This window comes from Streptopelia decaocto (genome assembly GCF_964273445.1).
Source record: "Streptopelia decaocto genome assembly, chromosome: 1".
In the NCBI taxonomy this organism is placed as follows: Eukaryota; Metazoa; Chordata; class Aves; order Columbiformes; family Columbidae; genus Streptopelia; species Streptopelia decaocto.
In genome coordinates this window covers 141,638,822-141,665,978 of record NC_138663.1, presented here as the reverse complement: position 1 = coordinate 141,665,978, position 27,157 = coordinate 141,638,822, and the positions used below count along the sequence as shown (strand labels likewise).

Here is a 27,157-nt window from a genome sequence, read left to right as displayed (position 1 = left end):
TTGGGAGTGGAAGATATACATATACTGGACACATTTTACAACAATGTAAAATAATTGCAATATCTGCTTGTTACTGTAGCTTGAGTTTTTTTATCAGCTGTTTAAGACACTATCTTTTTTCCATGAAGTAACTTTTCTTTTTCTATTTTTATTGATCACAGCAAAGGCAAAAATGAGACACAGCAGAAGCAAATAATAAAAATACAAATACATTAGGCAAAAATGAAAAAGGTGGAGCAGAAAGCAAATAACCCATTAAAAGGAAGAAACAACTAAAGACAAAAATAGCTGCCAGTGGAGCAAGTAACAATTCCCTGAGAGAAGCTGATTCAGGCAGAGAAAGAGGGCAGGCGGGACTGGAAAGTGTGACTCACTTGGCCCAGGGAAAACCAGAGGGTAGAAAGGAGTAGAAAGAATTGAGCGCAGGATGGTGAAGGGAGGGGAAAAAAACAACCAACCAAAAAAAAAAAAAAAAAAACACAAAACAAAAAGAAACAAACAACAAGGTGAATTTGTCATGGTTCTTTCATTGCAGATACTTTTTGCTCTGCATCTCACTTGCTGAACTCCAACGGGCATGTCCTACCTGGAAGCTCTTTTGTGAGATCCTTTAGAGTGAACTGCTGTGTTGCATGTAACTAGTCCCAATCATCGCAAACAACCCACAGCAGAGATTTAGAGTGAAAAGGGAGAGAGCCCCATATCAAACTGAAGAAAAAAATATTTTAAAAAAATCACAGGTTCATACAGAGGACCAGGCATGAGGGCACCAGGTGTAAAGCACTTGTTTATTTTCAGAGCCGGCCAAGGGAGAGAGAGAACAGCAAGTGAAGAAGCAGGACAAAATGTTCAATGGATGGCTGAACCAGGGAAAACTGGCTGCCATAGCATGGTCTTGTTGTCAGATCACAGAGTCTGCTAAATTTTCCATGTTGCGGGAAGAACTGGCTTGAGATGGACTGTTCTATCCCAGTAAAGTTTACTTCTCTGGATCCTTTTGTGACTTAGAAACAAAAAATCAGATTTAAGAGAATATTTAGGGGAAAAATAATCCTCTGAAGGACAATCTTAAGCCAACCTGAGAGTTATCAACATCTGTGTCATCAACTGAATTTCACTCTAAAATAAACTCCAAGTAAAAGAGCTTCATCCGGTCGTGTTTGTGATATTTGGTTTCAAAACAATACTACCCAGGAGTTATTATAGAAAGCAAACCACCACTAAAACTATTACATTGTGGCTTATGTTTTCCATTTGAGAGTCAGCCCAGGCTCTTTTTCAGTGCCTCAAAGCCCTCTTCTGGCCACATTCATTAAGGATTTGCTGATCTATGAAGCCTATGCCAGATGACACAGTCAGGATGTCGGGGAGGACATGTACTTTCACTTGGGCTTAGTGATGTGCTCACTCTGCATCTGAGGCTCACACAAAATAACTTGCATGCTCTTAATTCTCTTAGCATTCTCCCACAAAAACCCTCTCTCCCATTCCAGGCAGAGAAGCCACTGTGCAATTCACCATGACAGACTCATAGAGCAGACGAGCTTATTTCATCACAAGAGGCTAGTAACACCAACAGTGTTACTTTGGACAGGATTTTAGAGATTCACTGCCCAGATAGGAGCTACGTTACCTTATATGAGAGAGTTCAGGTCTGGATGATAAGAACCATGATGAATTAACATTTCAGGAAAGGCTCAAAGATCCAGATTTAGGGAGATACTAAAACTTTTCCTTGATTTCAAATATATTGGTCTTGCATTGTATATAGGATAGGTAATGTTAAAAGTTATATAATACCTTGCTAATTAGGAATGCAGCTCTGAACCATGGGTTGAACACAAGAAGCCTCATTCCAACCAGATCAGAAACCATGTGGTCTCAGCTCTTTGCCAGCCCCAGTGAGCCTCCTATCCCTCTGTCCAGCAATGTGAGGCTCAAGCCCCTTCCTTGCCAAGTACCCGTGCCATCTCAGGCAAGTTACATGCCTTCTCCGAGTCACTACAGGCTTTGAAGAGCACACAACACGCAATGAAAGCCTGCCTGTACACTCCTCCTTATTCTAATTATAAAGGTTTTGGTTTAAAACGTTCCCCCCACCAACGGTATCTGTCATGTCTACAAATGTGTGAAAATCTAATACACATGGCTTCAAATCAACTGTAAGCAAAAAGTTTGGAGCAGTGCCTAACATATGATTGCTATGCAATTGCTGTCAGGGAGGGAGAAGAGGGAAAACTGTTCCTTTTTTGACACATTTGGAGAAATATATGTCTGTATATTTCAGTGTGCTACATCAAAGGAGTGACTCTGTCCCAGACAATTGAAATTGCCTTTGGAAACATCCACATGACCAAATCCCTGACCATCTTCCTCTCCCTGGTGTCACAGAGCGAGACCTTTGCACGCTGTCCTTCCTTCGACCCCATTCCACCCTTTTTGCTTCCCTTCTCCTTCCTACTCGTCACTTCCATTTCCCCTCTAAGCATGCCAGAGGCCTGACCTCACACCACACTGAAATGCAGCTCACACTTAGCCAACAAAGAAGGAGAGGGGCTGCAAAGTGGAGGCTGGAACAGGTGGGACACAAAGGCAGTACACTTCACTTTCAGTTTCCAGAAAAAAAATGCTGGGAAAAAGGTATTTTGCTCTGTTATCTAATGTCTGGCAGGTGGCATTGCCAAGAGCAGGCTGGGGCTTGAACTCAGCTCTTTGTTTTAGAAGAACATAAGAGCAGCACCCTAGATGACACCACATGGCTGTTGTCCCCTACCATTCCTGCTTCAGCAGCCACCATCAAATGAAAAGGGGAACAGAAAACCAGAGCAAACACTTCACAATCCTGCGTCAGTGTACTCTCTTCCAGTTTCCAGAAATACATAGCTCAGGGATTTTTCTGAGTCAAATGGGCTATTTTTGGCCATACATACAGGAAACCAGTACACAGGGCAATGCAGGCTGCTTCCTTCTTCCTCAGCTGTGAATCTTGGCTGCAAGGTAACTCCAAGACAACCCTGTCACCACACCCCAACTCCTCCACCCTGGCCCTCCAGCTACCCCAAAGGCTCCCCGCACCCTGCGTTGTGCAGCCACTCTCCTTCTCTCCCCATGACCCCACAAACTCAGCTCTTGTGCTGGCACAGCAGCGGGCACACAGCCTGGTGCCACACGGAATGCCCTATGGCCCTTGGACGCACTGACTGACTTGCAGAACAGACCTCTCCTCAATTTTTCTTCCATTACTTACAGTAAAAACTGCTCCCAAGCTAGAGAAGCAATGACCACATGGCATCTCCTCTGCTCTTCACGCTGCTTTTTAAAAAAGAAGTGGTTTAAGGATATCCTGTTGGCCAGATGAGTTGCAAAAGCCCTGACAGGAGGAAGCCCAGATTACGTACAAGCTTTTATTATGTGCCAGGCCTGATACACTGACAACAGGGAACATCAGTGTGCTGCAGCTCTGGGGCTAGTGCTGGGCTTGTGCTGGTTGCACAGATCACTCCCCTCCAACTACACATTATCGGGGGGCGGGAGACACTTAAAAATAACTTTTTGAAATTATTTTTATCTATAAGCCATAGTGTGAAACTTCTAATCAACACAAAACACAACAATGTAATAGGTAAAACTAAGGGAACTACTATGCAACTATAAAAACTAAGTATGTGGGGTTACAGCAAAAAAAGATAAACTCAGGCTAAATCAGATTAAACAGCTTAAGTAAATTTACCCTCTTTATCAGGAACTTTTTATTCTTTGAGCTTTTTGGTCATTCAAATGGTCTTGCTGATCACAGCAGGAAGTAAAACACATTAGAGCCTTCCTTGTTTTGTAATCATTTCAATAATATATATATAACAGAAAAAACACCTTTGAAAAGAAGTTATTTTTCTAACACACAGATATAGAGCCCTTTGCTGCTACCAACAGGAAACAAGAGTCTTCCAAACACTCTGAATATATACTAGTAGAAATTAAGCATGAAGTGATCTGGGCTTAACAAGTAAATGCTTTATGCATTAAATTTGCATTTGTGATTGAAGTTTTTTGCTGTTACTTAAGCTGTCATGAGTGGAACAATGTTTTAAGCCACACTGCTGCAATAAAAACTAAGCAAAGCCCCAATACCGTCACCATTCCCAGGAGACAGCTTCAAATCTTCCTTTTTTTTTCCACATACACATGGAATTGTCATCTGTAGTACATAAAAAGTCATACTGACCTTTCTATCAAGAAAAACTCCCATTTTTAAACACTTACCTGTAACAAGTAAAACAATGAAAAATGATAATTTGAATTTCGTAAAGCAGAGCTGCCATAGCACTGCATAGCAGATGAAATAAGAAGCAACCGAAGACTTGAAAACAAAGGGAAAGTTCTGCTTTTTGTCCTCTAGTTTCATTGACAATTCAACTAATGTTTTTATTAGATTTCTAGAATGAAGAAATAAGTCTAACATAATAAATATATGAAACAGGATTCTCAAAATAACCAGGTGCAGAATATCACCATGCACGTCTAATCTATAAAATGGAGTTTACTTGTCTTATAAATAAATTGCTCAGAAATCTTCTAACAAATACCATAAAAATACAGTCTTTTTCACTGAGATTTCAGTGAGCTGGATTTTGCATAAATTAAAAAGGGGAAAAAAAATCTCTGTATTTAAAAGTTAATAATCAACAGGCTCAGGACAAGATTGAAAATATCAAAAATAATACAATTTCTTCCCTTCAAGTGAAAATAATAGAAAAAAAATGAATACAGGGCTTTGAAAAATCTTTTGAAACAAATTTTTACATGTAAAGGAAGACACTTAACTGACAACTGAGAAATTCCTTTCCAATCCTGTTTTACATTAAGTAACTTGAAAAATAACCAACTTCCTAACCTAAGTCCCCATTAAAATCCATTTAGAAGCTGAAAGGTTTAGAGAAACTGATTTAAAAATATTTTATTGCTTCTATGTTTCCATATACAGCACATACACAACTAGTAACAAGATGAGAATAGAAATGAAAAATCATTCATAGTTCAACTGAATGACATATATAAGCATAGTTGTCGTCAGTCCTCATCTTAAAACATGTGTAAACCCTCAGTTTCCCCTTTTCTCCTCCCTGTCTCTACCAGAGTGCAAAGAAATAAAATACTGATCCTCATTCCAAATAAACTGGCAATTTCCCTCATTACCTAAAAGTTAATTCATCTGTTATTAAAAAATTAACTGAACTAATTTATAAGGGAGAGGTTCTACCAGAAGGTGATTAGGCATCTTTGCTAGTAGCAATCCTGTTATCTTTCCTTCAATTGTCAAAACATTCAAAAAATATATTCTTCTTTATCTTTTCTTGACAGCTAACAGTGACTTAAAATTGCTGTTGAAGAGCCTTGGTGAGAGCAACAACATTCAGAGAAGAAACGTGCTGCCACAACACTTTCACACATGATATGGCTTTATGAGGAAAACCAAATTGTTAGTCCACCAATTAAGTAGTTTCCTTCAAGGTAAAAGTTTGAAGTCTTATTTTCATTAACATTATTTGGATAGATTTGTTATTCAGGATGAAAGCCTTACATTCTACCTATTTTAAAAAACACACTTGGAAAAGATGAAAGGTCATTTTGCATTGCGGTGGTTTACCTTCCCACACCTGAATTGGTGTGGTCTCTTTTTAGCAGAGGATAAATTGCCATTCACATATTAAAGTAAGAAATAGTAACCTAAAGCTAATGTATGGGCAGATACTATGTGAGGCTGTTGTCAGTAGGAACTGGCAAATCGGACTTCGTTAATTCTGATTTGAAAAGCTAAGAATAAATGCTATTTCAGTGTACACGACTCCCCCAGTCATTTTTAAACACTTTAAAGTCGGTAAGTTTATAGATGGATGCTACTGCCAACTTTTACGTGCTAAAAGCATTAGCATTTGTTTTTAAAACACTTCACAGTTGTCTTTTAAAATGAACAAAACAAAAACTACTGTTTCCGTAGCTGGTACCATTAGCCCTCTTGGGGCTCCAGCAATAAGAGCACAATCTTCCTAACATAGCAGCAAACCTGGCAAAGAGTAAAACATCTCTAATATTAAGACATTTCCATTATTCCATGCTGTGCACCCTACCAGTTTGCCTTACTAATTTTTAATCTTCTCGGTTTACTCAAAGTCTCAATTTCCATGTTCTCCTTAAGCATGACGAGCTGCTTCAGAAGCACTCCACTCCTGTTTTGACACATTTCTCAGTAAAGCCACTGGTAAAGACTACACTGTTGGCCTGAGTGAGACTTACTTATTTAAGACAACACAGAATGCTTCTCTCCTGTTTAATTTGGGGGCTGAATTTAATCAAAACTTTGTTTTCAGAGTGCCACTACTTAAAATATAGACAGGCTCCATCAAATTAGCAGCAGAAAACACCACACCAAGAGGCCCAAGAGCCACCAGCTTTCACACAAGCAAAACCACAACACGTACCAAGTACCTGCACGAAGAGTAACCCTGTGTGCCTTTGGCTTTTGGGTGTGAATTTTTTGACATTTTTATATTGGCAGCAGCAAAGCTCAGGAATAAGTGATAAAACTACCAAACACAGAAGTGGCATCATCGCAAGTCCCTGAGACTGGTACGTGCCAGTCACTGTTACCCATTGCCAAACATCATCAGGCACATCCAGGTCACTTGGCTTCTCTGTACAGATGCAACGTATGAATGACGTACAAGAGTAGTTCTCAGAAGCTCAGCTTTGCAGGAGCATAACGGAATAGCTTTATCTAATGGAAACCCTTTCATTAGTTATTTCAAGCTTAAAGTAGGCAAGCCTGCAACTTAAACTTGCAGAAGCTGCCTGAGACAGTGTCTTCACTGAGGTCATAATATACACATCTCTGCATGACAGATAAAACAAGAAGTAGACAATGTATCAAAGCTCAAAGAGATTCAGTAGTACAGGAAACCAAACTAAAATACTGTCTATTTGCATTATTTAGCAGCTATCTGTAAACACCAAGGATGCCTACCTAGTGTACTCTAATAAATTTCAGCAAATTCTTGATGACTTAATGCTATAGATATTTTGATTGTGCTTCCTTGCTTGATATTAGTGATTTTGGTACACCCCCTTCATATTTCTAATTAGGACTTTGAAATAAGAACAGACACTCTGCTTCTCTGACATACAGCTGGAGGGGATCTCCCTCAAACTCTGGAATGCTGAAAGAAAGACTGCTCCCAAAAATCTTTCCCAGGTTTCATACACAGTTCTGAGCAGCAGAATTGGTGCTGTATGGATTAAATTACACACACACAGTGCAGACAAATAGTAAAGCTAATAACCCACATAATTTCTTACCGAATTCTGTCAATTTAATTTAAGGTGCTCTCTAATAATCTCAGATATGAATGATAAGGTTGAAAGGAATCAACCCCGTAGGAAGATATGGGCTGAACTGTCAGCTCCTCTTTACCACACTTCACAGCTACCCAGAGTTAAGGCCACCCCACTTATACTGTATGCAAGTACAATAACCAGAGTTCTTCCACACCACCCAGCATAATCTGATAGCTCTGACAAAGAGCAACTTAACTGCAGCTATAGAGAAAGATAACATAGGGATAACCACTTGTGCTAAGTTTGCAGAGGGCACACATAAGATAAAAATACATCTATTTGATTCTTAACAATTACTTCTTTTGGGTGCAAGTTATGTGGCAAGTAATGAGCCAGAGACATCTCCCAAGCATCCACAAAGTGCACAGCAATTCCTGAGAACATTTTCCTCATGATAGAGTCGAGCTGAAAGGAATACCAGTCACTGTTAAAGAGGCTCACTTCTGGCCCAAGCTCCTGAACATTAGCGGTTCTGATGACGATTAAAGTCTTGGGGCTGCGATCCAGCAGTTGAATAACTGATCTCCGAATGTTCCTCAGCCGCTGGATGTACACTTCCACAGGGAAAGTGCTGAAGTGGGACCATATAGTTATGGCGATCACCGTGTTTCGCCCACCCACGATGCCGTTCAGTTCGTTGGCAATGTAGCGCAGTTCGCTGCTGAAGACTGTTGAAAAGCGAATGGGTGGCCCGTGACAGCGGAACTTCAGTAGGATATTGTGCTTCAGGTCCACAGACATAAAAGGGCCCACGTTCTTAGGACTCCCCAGGTTAAATTCCACTAGATCTGAAAACCCAAGAGCAAGCATTAGTGAAAGACAGCATGGGACCAAAACTATCAACAAGATGCTACAACCACAGTGCAAAAGTAGCAACAGGTTAGGAAATCTGAACTTAACACTAAGAACTCTAAAATGAAACAGAAGATGAGCACCACGCATGAGCTAGCTGCATATTTCAGTGGGATTTATGGGTGTTGGAATTTTTAAGACAGCACACTTCAGCTTCACAAGGCTGTGAATGCCTTTTTCAGGTTTCCCAAACTATTTTCTTCTCTCTCTCACAAACAAGAAATTTTCCAAATAGACTTCTTCAGTCATTGTTGCCCTATGAATTCAGCATTCATGGGAACCCTTCTGGCAACTCTAAGAGTCCATTAAATTTAAATATGACTTCAACTTGTAGGCATTAATGAGTCTTAAAATCTTTGTTCTGATACAGTTTAACTGCTTTAAGGGTAAGGGAGGAATATCTATTTGGCTACTGAAATTCTGTTATTTTGTTATTTAAGTTAAAATAAGGGAAATACAAGAAAGGGCCCAAACCAGATCAACAGTAAGGGAAGTTATTTGCTACTTCATTCCAAAGTCACTTGTGTGACTAGGATGCTTCAAGGCTTTATGCAAGCACCCTAAGTGACTTCTGCTGTGCCCCGCAGGTGGCCACGTTAACTCAGAGCCACAGCAGCAGTCCTCATTAATGAAACATTTTACAAGGACAACTTTGCAGATACCTTGTGGCCCCGTTTCCAAGGCTTACATGTTTCCAATGTCTGCTCAAACATTTGACTAACTGCCTTTCTGCCAGGACTTCTGCTGATGTTTTATCTTTTCCTTTGTTTTGTCACTGTCATTCAGTGAGATCAGCTCTGTGCCTGCGATGTGAAATATAAACCTTTGCAAAGGTCTTGAAGGACAAAACCAATTTTAAAAAAAATAACCTGGAACAAATTCTGTCAGATATTCAAACCACTGTCTTATTGTAGAGTCTCCAAACAAGTGGATTACTTTTCCTTGTAAGCACTTGGTTATATCATCTGACTTGTTAAAATGATGGATCCACTGTGTTCTGGACCTCCACTGGTCTTCATAATAATAACCAGAAGGGGAAACTGTGGGATCTTCAGCTCTGTCCATACTGCTTGAATCTGGAAGAGAAAAATTCTTTGAAATTAACATACAACAAAACTAGCCTCCATAACCTTCATGGACATATAGCCAGTGATGTATGAATGTCTTCCCTAGTTTAAAGCAGAAGAGTATGATATACTGCGTATACTCAAAAAGTTCACTGCATCATGCTTCTGTGAGCCCAAGTATTTCATCCCCTATTTCTGCAGCAAAACCTGCAACTGCTGACAGAGTTGGTTGACCAATTATAGTTTAATTTGATTTAAATTAAATGGTATCTCTGATGAGAAAGTAAAAATTAGTAAGTATCTGACATCTTTGACATTTAGAAGTGCTCAATCACGGATCCTTGCAAAAGGTACAGAGGAGCTCAGGCAGAAAGATCAGCAGAGCACCTTCGTCTTCCAGCCTGCGTCGGATCCCAGAACCCCGAGGCCTCACCATCCCTCAGCTGCCAACCCCTGCAACACTCTGAGCCAAAGCGCATGGCTCTCCTCCAGTGCCCAGCCTGCCGGCAGCAAAACCACTGTAGCTCTTCAGGAGCAGCCTCTGTCCCTGCAGCACAGGACACCAGCCCCAAGCTGACAATCTGATCCTACTCATATTTGCTTAAAAAAAAAAAAAAAAACAAACAAAAAACAAACAACAAAACAAAAACAAACAAAAAACCACCACCAACAACAAAACCCCACACAACACACACACATAAATCCATCCATGGAAGAACATGCACACTGACACTCCTGCTCCAACCAAACATGCTAGAAGAGTGAAATTTGAATCATAAGGACTCCAAAACCAGGAAAAACTAGAATTAAAACTGCAACCAAGAATTTTATCCGTGTCCTTCAAATGTATGAATTATGACAGCCTCCAATTGCACAGATTTCATACTTTCTCTCTGTCATCCAGCCCCTTCCATTTTCACTGCCTGGGACAGGTTGCCCTCTGAGGAGTAACTAGAGTATACCAGAGAAGCTCTGTTCTGTCGAACAGTCATTTAACTGCAGAAGTTGAGCAATACATTGCAGCAAGAGCCAGAGATTATGGGAAGAGAGGCTGCAATCTCATGGTTATGTCAGTCAAACATTGCTATATTTCTCTAAGTATCCAGCATAATACTAGTGCATTGAACTTCCATTAGATTGTTGCAGGTTCCTCCTTTACCACCTGTGTACTCAGACATCTAAACCGAAGAAGCACAGAACTGTTCCCTGGCACAAACACCAGCTGTGTGAAGCTGCCACATTGAGCTGTTTAAACACTTTTACCCACCTTGGCACGGAGACTACCTGCTAAGAACAATCACTGCCCTGTCCTAACTTGCAGCTGTTTGGGAAAGCACGCATTGCCACAGCCAAAAACCATGCCAGGGACCATTCTAACTATGTAAAAGTACAGGCAGTGGAATTCCAGGGCCCAGAAGCATTCTCTGGTACATGCTTCATTATAACACCAGTTTAGCCAAAATCTAAACATTCAAAAAAATCAGGCCATAACACCCATTCCTAATAGGCGTTTTTGTCTTTTTGTCTTGCATTAGTAGATGTCAACCTCCTTAGACCTCATAGGAACACTGTAAAAAGCAAACTACTATTATGTTTGTGGAACATAAAGCCTATAATTACAAGTACCATAGAAAAAGCCATCAGAAAATTTTATATTTGGACGATTGTTTACATCAGGCAACAAGGACAATGAAGGAAGAAAACAAACAAACAAAACAAACAACCACACTAGTAATGTTGACTCATCTAATATGTACGAAACAGGAATCCTACAAAGCAAATGAAAAAAAAATCCCTTCATGTGGTCATGTAATTAAAGGCTAATTCATAATGTGAATTCATAACTTCAGTTAATTTGTTTCTTAAGTTTTGATGTCAAAATAATTCAATTTTTTACCTTTTAAATTGATTCTTAGGCTACAGACATATGTAAATAAATGGTACTAGAATAACTTTCTGGTGCCTCACATTAAACCTAACATGAGCATTTCAAATCTGTGTACAGTATCATACCAGTTTTGCTCCGGAATTCAGAAAGCCATTACTTTGAGATTTTATAGAAGAGAGTAAAAGCTCCAATCTGACTAGTTACAAACCAAGAATAGAATAAAAGCTTGTATTTCAGAAAAATCCATACATTCACAATCATACTAATTTATTACGTTTATTTATTCAGAGACTGTTCTTCCTAGAAGGAATTACCATGAGGAATACTGTACTACTCCTGTCAACCCTTTCTAACCCAGCATTAATCCCCAGGAAATGCAGGCAGGCTTTGATCATCTGTAACTCCTGAAAGAAGGGCAACACAATCGAATTTCAAATTGGCAGCAGTTTCCGCAAGGAAATATCCAAGATTAAAAAAAGCAACAAAAAATATGTCATCTAAAGGATCAGGAGAAAGAAAGCAGGGAAATGGCTACTGGCCTAATAGTAGCACTCTGTTTTTTTAGTGAATAGCAAAACTAAAAGCAAGAAATGCTGTAGGTTGTTTTCTATTATGACTTTATTGCTCAGGTCAGGAACTCCACCTTTAAAGTCTCCTACAACCTTATGGAAAAAACATCTGAAAACTTTTCAATTAAGAAGTAGTGTGTAATGTATCGCATTTTATGCAGGCTTTTTAGAGGCACAAAAAGCATGCACATGGATATGAAAGAGAAAAAGCCTCTAAATTTAACTTAGTATGCAGTGTCTTTTAGTTCTGTTTTTAGACAGGGTACAGAACAATTAGGTTCTCATCCACAACTGCAGGTTCTTACATCCTGTGGTAACAAAAATCATAGTAATACTTAAATGCAAATTGTCAAATTCTGTTAGACAAAATTCTTAAGAAATTAAGAAACACCACACAGCTGGTTTTGCTATATTAACTTGAGAGTTTCATGAGCAGTTACTGCAAGACATTTTACATCTCTAAGTAAATGCTACAAAAAAGGCACTTTTGGCAAGAGAACAAACTTTTAAAAAATACTTTTTTGCTAAAAATACTATTTATATATGGAATTTTAGACAATTTTGTTATTAATACTGAACTTAGTGTAACACACAAAAGCCTTCATCTTCTCAATACAAATTTAAAAGTTAATTTACATTCCATGCTATGTAAACAAACAAATCAATTATTACTTCATGCCTGTTGGTTTGTATTTATTTTTTTAATAAATTTAATTATGAATTACAAACACAAATCTTATAAAGTTCACTTTACCTGTAAATGCCTTGGGCTTTACCATCACTGAATCAGGTCCACTGGAGAGTATTGGCCTTTTGATGTTCACATCACTTGAACAAAAATTAATAATAATACAGTATGGCTGTAAAATTTGAAAGCAATATTAACCTCATTTTTTCTTAACCCACTTCAAATAAGTACATAGGACTCACAATAAGAATTTTTTACTTCACATTTACTCCCTATAGCTGAATTCATTCTGTTTTAATTTCCCTGAGACCACTATCACTGTCCTGAGTCAGAATTCAAAGTTTCATAGCACTAGGACACAAATGTCCTTCACGCATTTACTGGCACAAATCCAGATAAAGCTACCAGAGATCTGCAAGCAGCTTTGGGGGATTTACCACAAAGATGGGGAGTTCCCCATTTGTGGTACATGCACCACTGCCAGGACATAAACCACTTGAAAGGGTGAGTTGCAGCAGCAGGTCCCAGCTCTCCATTGGTGTTTACCACAGTAAATGCCTCTGTGGAGGCTGTTACCACTGCCATAATCCCACATGGAATCATAGAATAGTTTGGGTTGGAAGGGACCTTCAAAGGTCATCTAGTCTAACCTCCCTGAAATGAGCAGGTACATCTTCAACTAGATCAGGTTGCTCAGAGCCCCGTCCAGCCTGGTCTTGAATGCCTCCAGGGATGGGGCGTCTACCACCTCTCTGGGCAACCTGGGCCAGTGTTTCACTACCCTAATCATAAAAAATTTCTTCCTCATGTCTAGCTTGAATGTCTAGTCTCATAAACCATGTCTAGCCGTATGTCATTACATAGCAAAGCATGGGGCAGTCCAGCACCACCACCATCCCCTGCAGTTCTAGCTCTGGCCTAGGCTAGCAGTGGTGTGTTCTGCCTCTAGACAAGACGGTGGTACCAGCCAGTGTCCAACCAACTTCAGAGATCTTCATCAATAAGGTCTTTCAGTAGGACAGCAATTTGCTCAATGTAGAAACAAAGCTCATCCCCTCTGAACACCAAGAGACCTCTTAAGTATTTGTGGACATCAGTGAATTCTGATCAGCTTGTGCTGGACACATGTCACTATTGTACAGCTGTGATGCATGTGGAGATCTAATACTAAGCTCTCATTCTGTCTTTCATTGCTGTTTTAAAGAGAATCCCTGTCTAATGTTTTTCTCTAATAAACAAATTCTTTTGAATTTCTAGAAGCCATTTCAGTCAAGGATCTCAGAACTGAACAGAACAAACAAAAAACAAACAAAAGAAATTTCCCATTTCCATTTGGAAACATCACCAGTCAATATCAGCCATATCTTACAGGTGAACTGCCTGAGGCGCAGGAAGTCAAAAGACCCACTTACAAACTTGATAAGGAAAAGTAAAGAAAACAATTACCCTGAAAATTTATTTTTTTGTTTCTGGTGTTCCGTTACAAACATGCATACACATGTTTTTAATAAAACTATTTGGAGCTACTCTAAAATCTTTCCCAATCTAAGCCTCAGGTGGATGTACTGCTGAAACACTTCAACACCTGTTTTGGAGAGCAAGGTAGTAGCTTACATCTACAACTGTGACACTACACAGTAGCTGACTTGGTCTAATTTCAGCTGAAGGTATATACAGGAGCAGTTCTATCATGTCTACCCATGCTCTAAGAGATGGTGGGGTTTGTTTTAAATGCTGAATGCAGAAGAAAAAGATGACTCTGAAACTAATTTAATTTGACCCTTTATGCACAGATCCTTTCCACACAGGTACTTCTCAGTAGTTTGTTCTACCAGGTGTTTTCTTCATGACTGACTTAAAACTATTCCAAAGATCTGAAAGTTATACCAAGCAATAAAGAACACATTGCATTACACATAAGATGGCCTTGGTTGAGGATAAAAGCAACTGCTATCTTGTGTAAAAATAAGCCCAGAGCCTGGACCTTTTTTAGGTAGCTCAGACTTGGCCAAAAATACATCTCACAGCATTGTTACTGATTTTGCACGTGTGTGGAAACAAAAAATAAGGAAACAGTCCCCCAAACCACCACCAGATTTAGACAGCATGTTCTTGTGAAGTTTAGCAGGTGCACCAGGGCTGAATTCAAAACATAGACAGAGAAATACACTGCAAGTTTCTTTAGCTTAAGATTACTGTGTTCTTGCATGGCTGAATGGAGGGGAAGAGAATATTCAGCACCTCACATCACACACCTGTTCCTGCAGATACACAGTACTTCTAAGGCAACCTGTCACATTTCAACAATAACCTAAAGTTTGTCCTAAAAAAAAAAAAATATCCCTGGGCTTGGTGTGTATATAAATTCAACAACATACATACCTTTGGAAAAAGAGGCTTTCTCCTTGTGTCAGAAGACCTTTTTGATACCCACCCTTAGCATGGCTGATTCGGCTGGCACAGGACAGTTTTCGGGGCTTGTAACAGAACCATGGCTCACCCGTGTAGAGATCTGTGAAGTTACAGACAGGTAGGTCTCCAGGCAAACAAACATTGCACTCGGTGGTCTCCGAATATCTCCCAGACTTGAACGAGCTTTTGAAATAGACCCTGTCTGGCCTTTCTTCTCGTAAACGCAGGAGGACTTGGATCGCTTCACTCGGATGGACAAGTGACACAGAAACTTTGACCTCTCCTGGCCAAAGCAAGGTAAAGAAGACTTTGTAAAGGCCGTCATGGCAATCTACAATTTTTCCTGTTGCTCCCGCTTTCAGCAGAGGCGAGTGAATTCGTGCCTGTAGATAGTCTCCACCATACTTCTTGGGTTTTCCTTGGAAATCCTTCATACGAACAAGCACCTCCAGCTGATCACCCACCTTGAAGAACCCTCTGGGTTTCACAATCACAAAGTCACTATGTGCAGGATCAGTGCTCTGCATAAAGGCAGTTTTGCCATCAGGGGGTTTTGGCCACTGTATTGCAGCAAGCAATGACTCCTGTTCTGCTTGTTCTCTTTTGGACAAAACCTGCTGCTTATACCCACAGTAAGGCTTCCTGGTAGTTTTGGTTGTCTGTGAGAGAGAACGCTGGACATTGTTTTCTGTTATCCAATTTGATCCCGAAACCGCATCATCATCCAGGTGCTGGGGAGAAAAAAAATTACCTGAAATTGTGCTATTAAATGAAACACTATGAATAACAGATGCTTTGTCAGGAAATTATCCCAAGAACTGGGCTTAACTTTACTTGACTTTGAAGCTGACCAAACAGAGCACCTTTACTAGAAGAGAAAAATCTATAGCTTTGACCATTGGCTTTCTAACGAAACAGGTGGGCAACATGCAGTTACCCTGCTCTGGCAAAGACAAATATTTTCTCTGGCAGTATTTTGGCTACCAGTGTATATATGAGCACTGTGGAAAAAAAAATCACAAAATGTCATATGATTAAATAGTAAATTGTAACTCATATTTCATTTTCTTACCATAGTAACATCTTAGTCTTTGAGCATAATGAGGTCTAATAGCTGTCCAACATACTGCAAGAAAACAGGGCTTAACTGAGACATTACGCTGCAGATAAATCTGATGCAGTCCCTACACTTGCATTAGCAGCTGCAATCATTTATCTGGTCCCACTCACATTGCTTCTTAACTAATTATCTGAAATGTTAGTTTCCCTATAATGTACAGATTGAAAGAAATGGAAGAAAATAAAGGAATGCTTCAGGGGCAATGAATTAATGAACTGGTGGCAAGTAAAATAGTATAGGACAGGCTAGGACTAAACAGGAAAAAAAAAATTGTTTAAGATTTTAAAATCTATGTAGAGCTTCTTCTAGAGCCAAATGAAACACAACTAGAGAATTCCCTAATCCACACAAGAGTTTAAAATCTAAAATAGTTAAATATAATGCTTGATTAAGAGTGTCTTCTGCTGTAACTTGAGAACAGTGTCCAAAATGGTATTTTTATGCAAATTACTACAGATACCATCTTATTCATGGTATCACACAATTTTGCAGGGTTGCATTAGGGAAACTTTAAAAATAGCACAGTCTGACTCCAGAGCTACCTGTGAAGTTTCTAATCAGCAAATCCAAACTTACATCTCAATTATGCAAAAAAAAGCAGTAGTTAATGAGTACTTAATTATCAGGTATATATAGTAGACCTTGTCCATAACTGTATTTCACAGACAAGCAAAATACAACAAATAATTTTTCAAGTAAAGATTAAAGTTATACAACATGCTATTCACATGGCATCAGAAAATGTGTTAGTTTAGATTTGAAAGATCACAAAAAAATTAAAACTACACTATTTGAAGTTTTTAAGATCATTATACTTACCAGTATCCTAGTGTTTTCCATTTACTTCCTCCATAATTAACTGCTCAGTAATGTACTAAAATTCCAAGCACTTATATTAAACCCTTATTAATTGTTACAAACACTTCTTAGTCCATTGAAATATCACCTAGAGTACATTTTCATACCACGTAGGTTTTGCCCCACTACATTTTATTTGAATTTGCCAGTATATTAAATCCATTTGAAGAATACAGAGATTCAGCATACTTTTTTAGAAGAAAGATAAACGTAACAAGCAATAGAAACACACAGGCTTTTGAAGCCTGTTACATAATAAGTTGGTTTTGATCAGCTTAAGAGTAAGAGGATAATGAACACACTTGGATGTAGGATAGATACAAAAAAATCTTCTCTGTTTGATACCCATGTTAACTATAAAATCTGAAATTATAAATTGTTACATTTTAACTATAAAATGTAAATTGGCAGGTACTCACGTGTACACAAAATACTATTACCTCAATAGAAGCTTTTGCTTCTGTTTTACATTTCCACCCAGAATTTAACAAATTTTCCTGAAGGCCATCTGGGGTAATTCATAATTATTTTTATTTTCCATCACAGCAGGCAAAAATGCAAACATATGACTGCACATTACTTTTCTTAATACAGTACATTTCAGGCAAAGCTGAGAATGAATCTCAGGCACAGTTCTACTTCAATTCTTGCATACATGCATTCTTGAATCAAGCCAAGCTTCTATTTTTTTCATACCTTTGCAACTTCTTTTCACTTGCTCAGGCATATACATAACACAGAAAATACTGCTGGGAAATATTTTTAAAAGTTAGCTATATATTTTGATGTATCCAACAAGCTGGTAACCATATCTCAGCAAAAATATTTAAACATTTTCCTAAGGAGAGGTAGAGAGGGAGAATACACATGTTTGATGAATTCTTGTGTTCAGTGTAAGCTCTCAAGAGAAATTTTCTATATTTCAGTTGGTTCTTCAGTGGTTGGTACTCCAAGGTTGGGGGGCTGGCCATGGAAAAAAATCCTTTCAAATGAAAAAGAGAGATGACCATCTAAGAAAACCTTAAAAAACAGACCTGTCACTATTTTTAACCTTCTAGAAATGTCTTCTGCCTTCTTAACCTTCTATAAATTTCTTCTGTGTTTTTAACCCAGTGTCTCTCTCAGACATTCAGAAGATGTCATTTATGGCCTAGCTGCCCTTTTTGAAGCCTTTCCAAGGGTCTACCTATATCTTCCAGTGGGAAATGGTACAGGGAACACCAAGCCAAACAACTCACACATTCAGAAAACAGAGCAGAGCACAGTTCCAGGTCTCTAAAGCAGTACACCTAGGCAGCCTTCTTAGCAAAGCACAGGGCAAAGCTCTTCACTTGTATGCAAGCTGAGATCCCGGACAAGCACTGTCACTTCAGCCTCTCCAGGTTATGACCCATTAAGCAGAACATATCATACCACAAATATTTCCTCAGTCAGTCTTCAAGGAGAATTTAAAAAATCTCTATGAAGGTAAAAACAGAGATTCTTCAACATTCTGAAGGACCATTCTTTCTGCAGTGTCCTGGCTCATCTTTACTGCCCTCTCTCAAAACAGGACTGTGCATTACTACATAATTATAAGCTTACCTATGAAAGTAAACTACATCATGTATGCTATTCACATGAGAAATTATTGCAGAGATTCCATTTCCCAGTTAAGGCAGGGAAAGCTTCAGAGTCAATTAATAAATCAAAGATCCTTGACTGGAACAAGAAAGCTTTCCAAACCATCTTCCTTTCTCAAGTGTTTCCTAGGCCCAACTCTAAACAAGTGTTCAAGCTCTCCCAACCCTATTGCTTGCCCTGAGGCAGGTTTAACAGTTCAGCCTGTCCCCACTCCATTCCCTGTCCTCTCTTTCACTGGCATTTCCACATCTCTTTGGCTCCTGTGTGCTAAGACACACAGAGCCCATGCAGTACTGTGGGCTCTCTGTTCTAGTTAGCAGGCAAAATAAACTTACTTTAAGTAGGGCGGATAAAGAGCATTTCTCAATATTTCTCAAGAGTCCTCTTCCTCTATCTTATGACACAGATTCTTTTTGTTTCTAATGGAATCTCCAGATTGAATAACCCTTGCTTTGTTTTTTCCATATATACTCCGTTGAGGATGTCTTGGTTTCAAATGCAATTCCAAAGGTGTAGGGGGTGGAATGTTGGTTTGTTGGGTTTGATTTTTTGGTTTGTTGTTGCTTTTCTTTTTATTTTGGGGGAGGATGGTTTGTTTGGGTTTTTTGTTTGTTTTCAGTTTGGGTTGGTTGGTTTGTTTGTTTGTTTGTTGCAGGGTGGGGGGGGATTTTTTATTTGCTTCTTTCTGAAGTTAACCAGAACCCAAATGTGATCACGAAGTAATTTAATGTATGTTTGCCAAGTAACACAAGCAGGACAGAATGGATTACAATGTTATTTAAGCACAAACAAATCCACAAGCTGTTCCTGGTGCATGAAAGATGTCATAAAAAGGAAAAAAAAAATAAAAAAGGAAGATGTATTTTCTGGAGAAGTAATGAATGTTTCAGCTCAACTACTCAGCTTTTAGCATTCTCACTGCCAACTAAGCAAAAATTAGATATAACAAAGTCCCACCCAGGCAATCATGCTCTCAAAAACATTCTAGAAGGGTCACAGGGTGCTTGGTTAGATCTGCGGTGAACACTTGTACTCTGTTAAATGTGATAATATTGGTGGCTGATAAAATTTGTGGAGTGTTTCAATTGCTGCCGAGAAGGTGGAACTCCATCCCAAAGCCCAGTATCTTACACCAGCTGTAACTCCTAGCTTGGCCAAGTATAGTCAGAACAACTGCTGCAAACCTGCATATGTCACTAACATTAGAGCAGGAAAGATCACAGGAGATTCCTGGGTGACAGGCATGGGGAGCCGGGGAAAAGCTGCAGTTTGCCCAAGAGAGTCTTAATTTATGCAGCAGACAATATTTGAAACTGAACACATACCAATTACTGAAAGGTCAGTCACCTTATTTTCAGTAACTTTACACTCTGAGTACTCTATTCCTATTTGTTGTCTAAGACAGGCATGAGATTAGTTCACTGTCTTTCCTGTCTCACAGCACTGAGTGGGTGCTAAATTACTCTAAATGTGAACGCCCATCCTAAAAAGTCATCACCTGACAGACAAATGTTCCAGCAATAATCTGATCAAGATGATACAGTCATCTTTTGTAGGCACCTGCAATTTAACAGCAAAAATTTTAAAAATGTTACATAGTTCTTTTGTTCCGTTTCAGCTGTTTGATTCAACACAACCCTCATCCCTCCAAGAAACTTCCCCTCTCCCCATACAACTCTCTTTTCTAAGTATTTTTAAATAAAAGAATGCTCACAATCAAACCTGTAGTGGTTCTGTCACTCTAAAGGCAACTGGTACAAATAGACAAACTCCCCTGTATCCTAGAGGCATGATGTTGCTCCTCAGCAACAACCTGATACTTTATGAGAAATTACTGAACATTTTATCTGTCTGGCTGTGTTTGCAAAAACAAAAAACACCAAAACCCCCACGTTTCTTCTGGTACTATAACACAGTGGTCAGCTGTGGACCTCAAGGGTGGAGTTACTGCATATAAAAAAGTAAATTAAACAGTAAGCAGGCTATCAAATTGTTTTGTGGACAGCTTGATTTTTTTTTTTTTTTTAAACGCAAGGTAAGAAAAGTAAAATTCTGACATGAGTAGGACTGTTGGGAGAGCATCATTAGTAGCTTAAGAATTCAAGAGAGAAGATTCCAACGTGAAAAAGTTTAAAATCCTACAGACAAAAAGCAGGGAAGCTAGCTGGGGCCTAGCTGATAATTGCCTTAGCTCTGTAGCTTTAGCCAGCTAGATTAGATGATTTGGGGATGAAACACATACCTGAAGCATTTACAAATGTGTTTTCAACAGTAACCAACAATAAACCCTGTTTCCAGAGCCTGAACAGATTTGGTTACAGATATTCCGTGAAAGCTTTCTAAGACTTTTTGTGGCTTTGATCTCTGACTGAAAAGAATCAGTGCAGATACCTATACTAGACCGCCTGGAAAGCTAAACTAGAGACAGATAGCAGAGCAGGTCCGTTCGGAAAAGTTGCAACAAAAGGGGTTAGAGTTGCATGTTACAGCATAAAGATTTAGCAGCAAGACAATACCTAACTGAGATTAGAATATCGGATACATAAAGGTCAACAGAGCCACGTAGATACTTAAAATGAATAGTGGCAAGGAAAAGCACAGAGTGAACACCCATATTGCATTTTTCATTTCACTCTCAAAGTTCTGTCAGAGGCCTTTTCTCTAAGAAACATAATTAAAAAAAAATAATAATAATAATACAAAAAATATATATATATAGTCTAAGAATCAAAACATCAAAACTTCTTCATCCAACATCCAAGGACAAAAAGAACATAGAAAGAGACAATAATAAAAAAGCTACCTTCTACATTACACAGAAATAATCATGCTAACACAAACCAAAGATCCATCAAACACAGTGTTTTGATTTCCAGTAGTTTCCAAGAGTGAGTGTTTGGGAAAAGAATACAGCCCAGACATGTTGTGATACGTCTTCCTGACAACTTGATCCAATTTCTAGCACTTTATGGCTTAGAGACTTATTAAACACCAAGATGGACATCTTTAACATTTAGTATCCCCTAATGGATTTTTCCCTCTATTATTTAATCCAAACTTTTTGAATATATGCTTTTAGCAGTTACACAGCCTTACTTGGGCAGTTTTGCTGCTATCCATAAAAACCCAGCCCTGCTTCCTTTGAATATGGCATCTGCAGTTTTTATTCAATGTCTCCCCTAGTCCTGGAATAGGTAACAAACATTCATGCTTTTGTTATTGATCCTCTGCCACTTGTGATTTTAGACCTCTCAAAGAGCTTCCTTGCCCTTGTCTGAACCTCTTTCAATGCAACTATATGCTTTGGGGAGGAAGAGGGAATTTTACAGCCCCTCTTTCAAATCATTTCATTTGGGCATCATGAGCCAGGAGAAAAAAAAAAAAAAAAAAAAAAAAAAAAAAAAAAAAAAACAACCAAACAACCAACCAAACAAACAAAAACAAAAAAAAAACACTCTGCAAGCAGGATACACACAACTTAAAAGCATAAAGCAATTACTGATTGGCTAACATACATAAAAGATATCTAGAATTTAACAAGGTATTAGGCTAAGCACTATTATTCTCACCCAACAGGTGCCACACTGGATGGTCTGGCCCGGGAGGCAGCCAAGGGGCAGGGTCACCTTCCAAGGCTCCCTGGAACAGGACCTTGGTGATTTTCTCTCTCTTGACTTTAGTTTGTGGTTATTGATTAACACAGTTGGAAATTAGGTCTGCACTGAAGTATTTATATAAAATGTCTGACACAGCAGAAGGAAAAAGGAAAAGGCAAAGAAAAGTTCCATTCGCAGAGGCTCAAGATCAACCGGCCAGCTAACAGCTCTGCAGGGAAAGACTCAGGGATACCAGTGGACAGCAAACTGACCATGTGTCAACAGCACAGCTCTGTGGCAATGAATTAACAAAAGCATAACCAGCTGACCCAGCAAAGGGATATTTCTCCTCAACTTGACCTTGGTAAAGCCATATCTAGAACACTGTCCGGGTTTTGGGCACCCTGTATCAGAGTCAAACTGGAGAGACCAGCTAAGAACCCCAGCGATGATGAGGGGACTGGAGTAAATGACTGAAAGGAGATGCTAAGGGAAACAGACTTCTTTGTTTTTTTTAAAGTCTGAAGGTGACCAAGAGGAGATCTAACTGTAGTCTTTCACTACCTAAAGGGAAGTTATAAAGCAACTGGAGCCACAAGTACACACTAAAAGGAAAGAGGCAACTTCCACCCACAGGCAAGAGAAACATTCTTCCTTATGAGGGAGAGGCAGCCCTGCAACAGGCTGCCCAGGAAGGTTGTGAAACCCAATCATGCTCAAAGACTGTCAAAACCCAACCCAACAACACTCTGTGCAACCTAAGCTAACTTTGAAGTTAGCCCTTTGAGGAGGGTGTTGGATTAAATACCTCCAGACATCCCTTTCTGTGCAAATTTTCTGTGATTCCAAGTTGTAGCTAAATGCTGCCACAATTCTAACCTTACACTCAAAGGGGAATAATGTTGCTCAAGCCCTCTTGGAGGAGAAACAGGTTTCACTTACCTCTAACTGAAAAAAATTATGGACCAGTACCACAATAGCCAGTACTGCCATAAGCAGGCAGAAGATTTGCAACCTGAACGAGTCACGCCACATTGTCCGTTCACGTCTTTCCCTCCCATGTTAGACGCTGCCATGACTTCCATTCGCCACAAACACGAATCTCATTTCGTCTCAGTAGTGCACAAGAGAATTCAATTGACTTCCACTTCATTCCTGCAAATGCATTTATAAAGCTTTTATTAAGTCCCCAAAATATTATTAGAAGTAAAGTCGAGTTTAACACTGAAAGCTTTTAAATGGCAGAACTTTGCATGGCAGCAACTATTACAACAGAACTGTAAGTCAGGACAGATTACTGTGGCATTCATTTTACCAGTACTATCAATTATGTTACTTAATTCTCTTGGGCATGTCAAGGCAAAACCTCATCATAAAGCAAATCTCACCTGTAATTGATATATAAAAAACAAACAAACAAACAAACAAAAAAGCACGGGATTTCTTTCTGGCATCCAAAACAACCAACCACACTATTTATCCATTAGATCATACTATCACCATGATGAGCCCAAGACTTTAAATAGTAATTTGTGGATTTAGACAACTCCTTATTTACCTGATTATCAATTCCAATAAGTTGTTATTAAAGACGAAGATCCAAAGCAAGTCTGGATAAGCAAGATAAAAGATACTTTCTCCAGTTTTCTGCTATGGAGAGGGGAAAAAATATCTGCAACACAACAGGAGATATCTAACAGAGTTGAGTGCACCCAAATTGAATTTCAGAAATCTTCTGTAACACTAGACTACATCCTCTCTGTTGTGTTTTGGTTTTGGATTTGCTTTTGTTTGTTTCTTTCTTTGTTTTTGTATCATTCCTTTTACATCATGTACTCTTATGCAGGTCTAAAGGTAAAAAAAAGTAAACTTCTGGGAAGAACGCAAGGTGTGGTTTTGGGTTTGTTGTTTGCGATTTTTTTTAATAAAATATAATAATAGTAATGTTTTTAATAAAATGTAACTTTCATGAATTATAATGTTTCTTTGAGGTTCTTTGATAGCTAATCCATTATAAAACCCAGAGACTTAAAAACCATTGATAAACAGTTTTCACAGTTCAGTGCTTGTTCAGTAGGACCTTGTATCTTTCTTCTTTTTTTGAGGCAGTCATTTTGCAAGCAAAAAGGTACCATTCTTGCAGAAGAAGAAGCTCTAAACTTGGAAACAAACAGATGGCAAGGAGAGACAGTCAAAAGACATTAGTCTCTTCAAACCTAATATTCTCAAAGCAGTGTTACTCATACAGCCATCCACCAAGTGAAACAACATCATCAAATGATTAGATAAACTTTGTATAACTTTCTATAAATAGTATAACTCAGGAGTTATACTCTTTATTAAGACTATATGAAGAATACTGTGCAAATTTAAATCAAACAATGATATATTAAATATCAAAATTAGCTAACTAAATCATTCACTAAATGAACATAGACTAGAAAACTGAAATATATTACTGGTATAACCAGGACAGTCTCAAAATAGACCACACATGAAATTGCTTTACAAGGTTTATAGGGATTATAACTTCAAACGCTTTGCTGAGCATTACAGAGATTGTATTTCTGACTCATGAACAAGCACTGAAAGAGCAAGACATTCTTTAAAGTAAAAGTATCAAACTGACAAAATGCAACAAAAACGCAGCTTTGTTGGAATACTGCACTAATATAAAGTATTAAAAGCGTATAAACTATCAGCTTGGGTTTTAAACAACTGATACTGAATATACCTAAATACACTGAAATGCTAATTTAAGGCCAGATACGACCATTTGAGGAACAGAAACAAATACAGTAGAGAAAAAGGTAATTCCCAATTTTGTTGCTGAAAATTCTCTTCAAATCACTGAAAAGCACAAGACACTGAAAATTAATAGAATGTAAAAATGTAATTTCATACACCTAAGGAAGCCACAGAGGCTACTTCCAGGTATTTTTGTTCAAATGTTTTTGATCAAAATTTTCAGTATTTCTGTAAACATCACATGTTCTAAAAAAAAAAAATCAAATATACAGGCTTAGAGCTTTCTTTATACTAAAGGCCTTAACACACTTCTAGATCAATCATTCACAAGTAACTGATGTAGCTCATGTTTTATATAACAGAAGCACATAACTATGCCAAAAAGCCTTAGCTTCTTACCCTGTTCTTGGAGCATTCTCTGAAGCCATCCATGCAAAAGGCCAATAAAATAACCTTGGAAACAACACAGGAAAAGAAATAATGTATATATATGTGTATATATATATATATATATACACACACACACACAAGTATTTTTAAATAAAATCTCATACACTAGTGGTTTGCTTGCAGTGACACAAAATGACATGGCAGTTAAGATTCCTTACCCATAAAATTGACAATAATCCAGGGACTTTTTTAAAGTATTTTAATTTTTTTAACTTCAGCCCTATACCTTTGAGTTTTCTGCTATTTATTGTTTAAGTATTACTCCTCTCAGCTATGCTCACTATTATTACATGCCTCATTTTGCCAAGGTTTAAAAACAAAAGCTCAGTGACATTTTTACAAATAGTCTTCAAGTTCTCTCATGCTCAGTTACAGGATTGCTTTGTTTGATTGCTTTTTTTAAATAATTAATTTTTGTCAGCTCTCTATCCCAATAGTTCTCTAAGCCAGCTGTGTTACAAAAGCACATATCAGTGCAACTACTTCAAGGAACTGTCACACAAATCACTAAGGCAGATGAGCCACTGACTTTGGCAATGGCAAAACCATTTCTTTGAGGCATAAGGTTTCCAGGCCAGACGTTCCCGTGACTGCAGTCACAGAAAAATCAGATTTGCTACTGGTTTTCCTAATTCAGCCTTGCTCCCTATGATCATGGGGATCATAGAACGGCCTGAGTTGAAAGGGATCATTGAGTCCAACTCCTGTCCCTGCATAGGACAACCCCAAAATTCACACCATGTGTCTGCAGGTGTCATCCAAATGCTTCTTGAACACTGTCAGGCTTGGGGCCGTGACACCTCCCCCGGGAGCCTGTCCCAGTGCTCCACCACCCTCTGGGAGGTAGCAGCCCCCACAGCAGGCTGACATTCAGAGGTCGGCACAGATGACTGGCAGGAGCTCCCTGCAGCAGCAGCTCTGCCCCGGGAAAACAAGCCGGATCCCACAACGCCCCATGAGCCACGGAATGTGCACCCCAAGCAAGGGATGGGGGAATAAAAAACAAGCAGGAAGTGCCGCTGCCGGCGATATAAATGGCACAGCTGCATTTTGCTGCCCTTGAAGGTACTTTTTACAGCGCTCTCCCGACCCGGCCTCCGCCTCCCACAGCGCCTCGCACCCCTCGGGGGAGCGGCATCGGCTGCCGGCCGCAGCCCCTGCCCCGGCAGGAACCACCTTCCGCCGCCGCCGAGATAAAACCCGAGCGAGGCATGCAGCGTGGGGCCGGGGGACCCGGGCAGGACACCCGCCCGCCTCGGCAGCCCTCACCTCACCCGGGCACCCCCCACCCGAAGCCGCCAGGCCTCCCGGCAACGGCCCCGGCCCCGCTGCCGCCCCTCCCCAGCGCCGCCCCGGCTTCTCCCCACAGAGTTTCCCCTAAGAACCCCGACCTCCCCCCCAAGCACCGCAGCCGCAGGCCCCGCGTCCCCTCACCAGAGCCCCCGCCGTCCCCCGGGGCCAGGCGGCAGCCTCGCCCCCGGCCCGCAGGCGTCTCGTTGTATATCCATCGACCCCCGCCGCCCCGCCTACCGCCCCGCCCCCGACACGGGCGGCCGCGGCGGCCGCGCCGCCTCCCGGCCCCGCCCCGCCCGCTCAACCATCGCCCCGGCCACCTGCAGCGGCCGCAGCCGCGCCCGGGCTGCGGCACCGCGGGGCCGGCCTGGGAAGGGAGCGCAGGCCGCGGCTGAAGGACCCGGCCCCGGCGGGAGAACCTCCCGGTCGGACCTGGCGCGGTTGTGCAGCGGTGGTTGGGCTCAACCGCACTGAAAATAGTGATCCTGAGGGGAAGAAAAAGAAAAAAAAAAAAACGTAAAATCGCACACGCACTCATTTCTGGGCATTCTTTTTTGCCGAGAAAGGTATTGCATAATGAGAGATTAAAAAACAAACAAACAAA

General features: G+C 39.8%; 1 protein-coding gene across 2 annotated transcripts; it reads right to left on the bottom strand.

Annotated features, from left to right (window-relative positions):
- Window positions 1-3,725: 3,725 nt before the first annotated feature.
- On the bottom strand, window positions 3,726-26,775 carry NXPE3 (neurexophilin and PC-esterase domain family member 3). 2 transcript variants are annotated; one of them, XM_082074291.1, is made up of 8 exons: window positions 26,695-26,738; window positions 25,210-25,263; window positions 23,621-23,672; window positions 23,005-23,217; window positions 14,836-15,596; window positions 12,520-12,593; window positions 9,111-9,317; window positions 3,726-8,177 (listed from the first exon to the last, which is right to left on the bottom strand). In XM_082074291.1, exons 4-8 carry the CDS (start codon window positions 23,095-23,097, stop codon window positions 7,627-7,629), a joined length of 1,686 nt encoding a protein of 561 aa, XP_081930417.1. In that variant the 5' UTR covers window positions 23,098-23,217; window positions 23,621-23,672; window positions 25,210-25,263; window positions 26,695-26,738; the 3' UTR covers window positions 3,726-7,626. The 2 variants fall into 2 exon arrangements, with proteins under 2 accessions (XP_081930417.1, XP_081930416.1); XM_082074290.1 differs by lacking the exon at window positions 23,621-23,672 and having other exon boundaries at window positions 26,695-26,775.
- Between the last annotated feature and the right edge of the window lie 382 nt (window positions 26,776-27,157).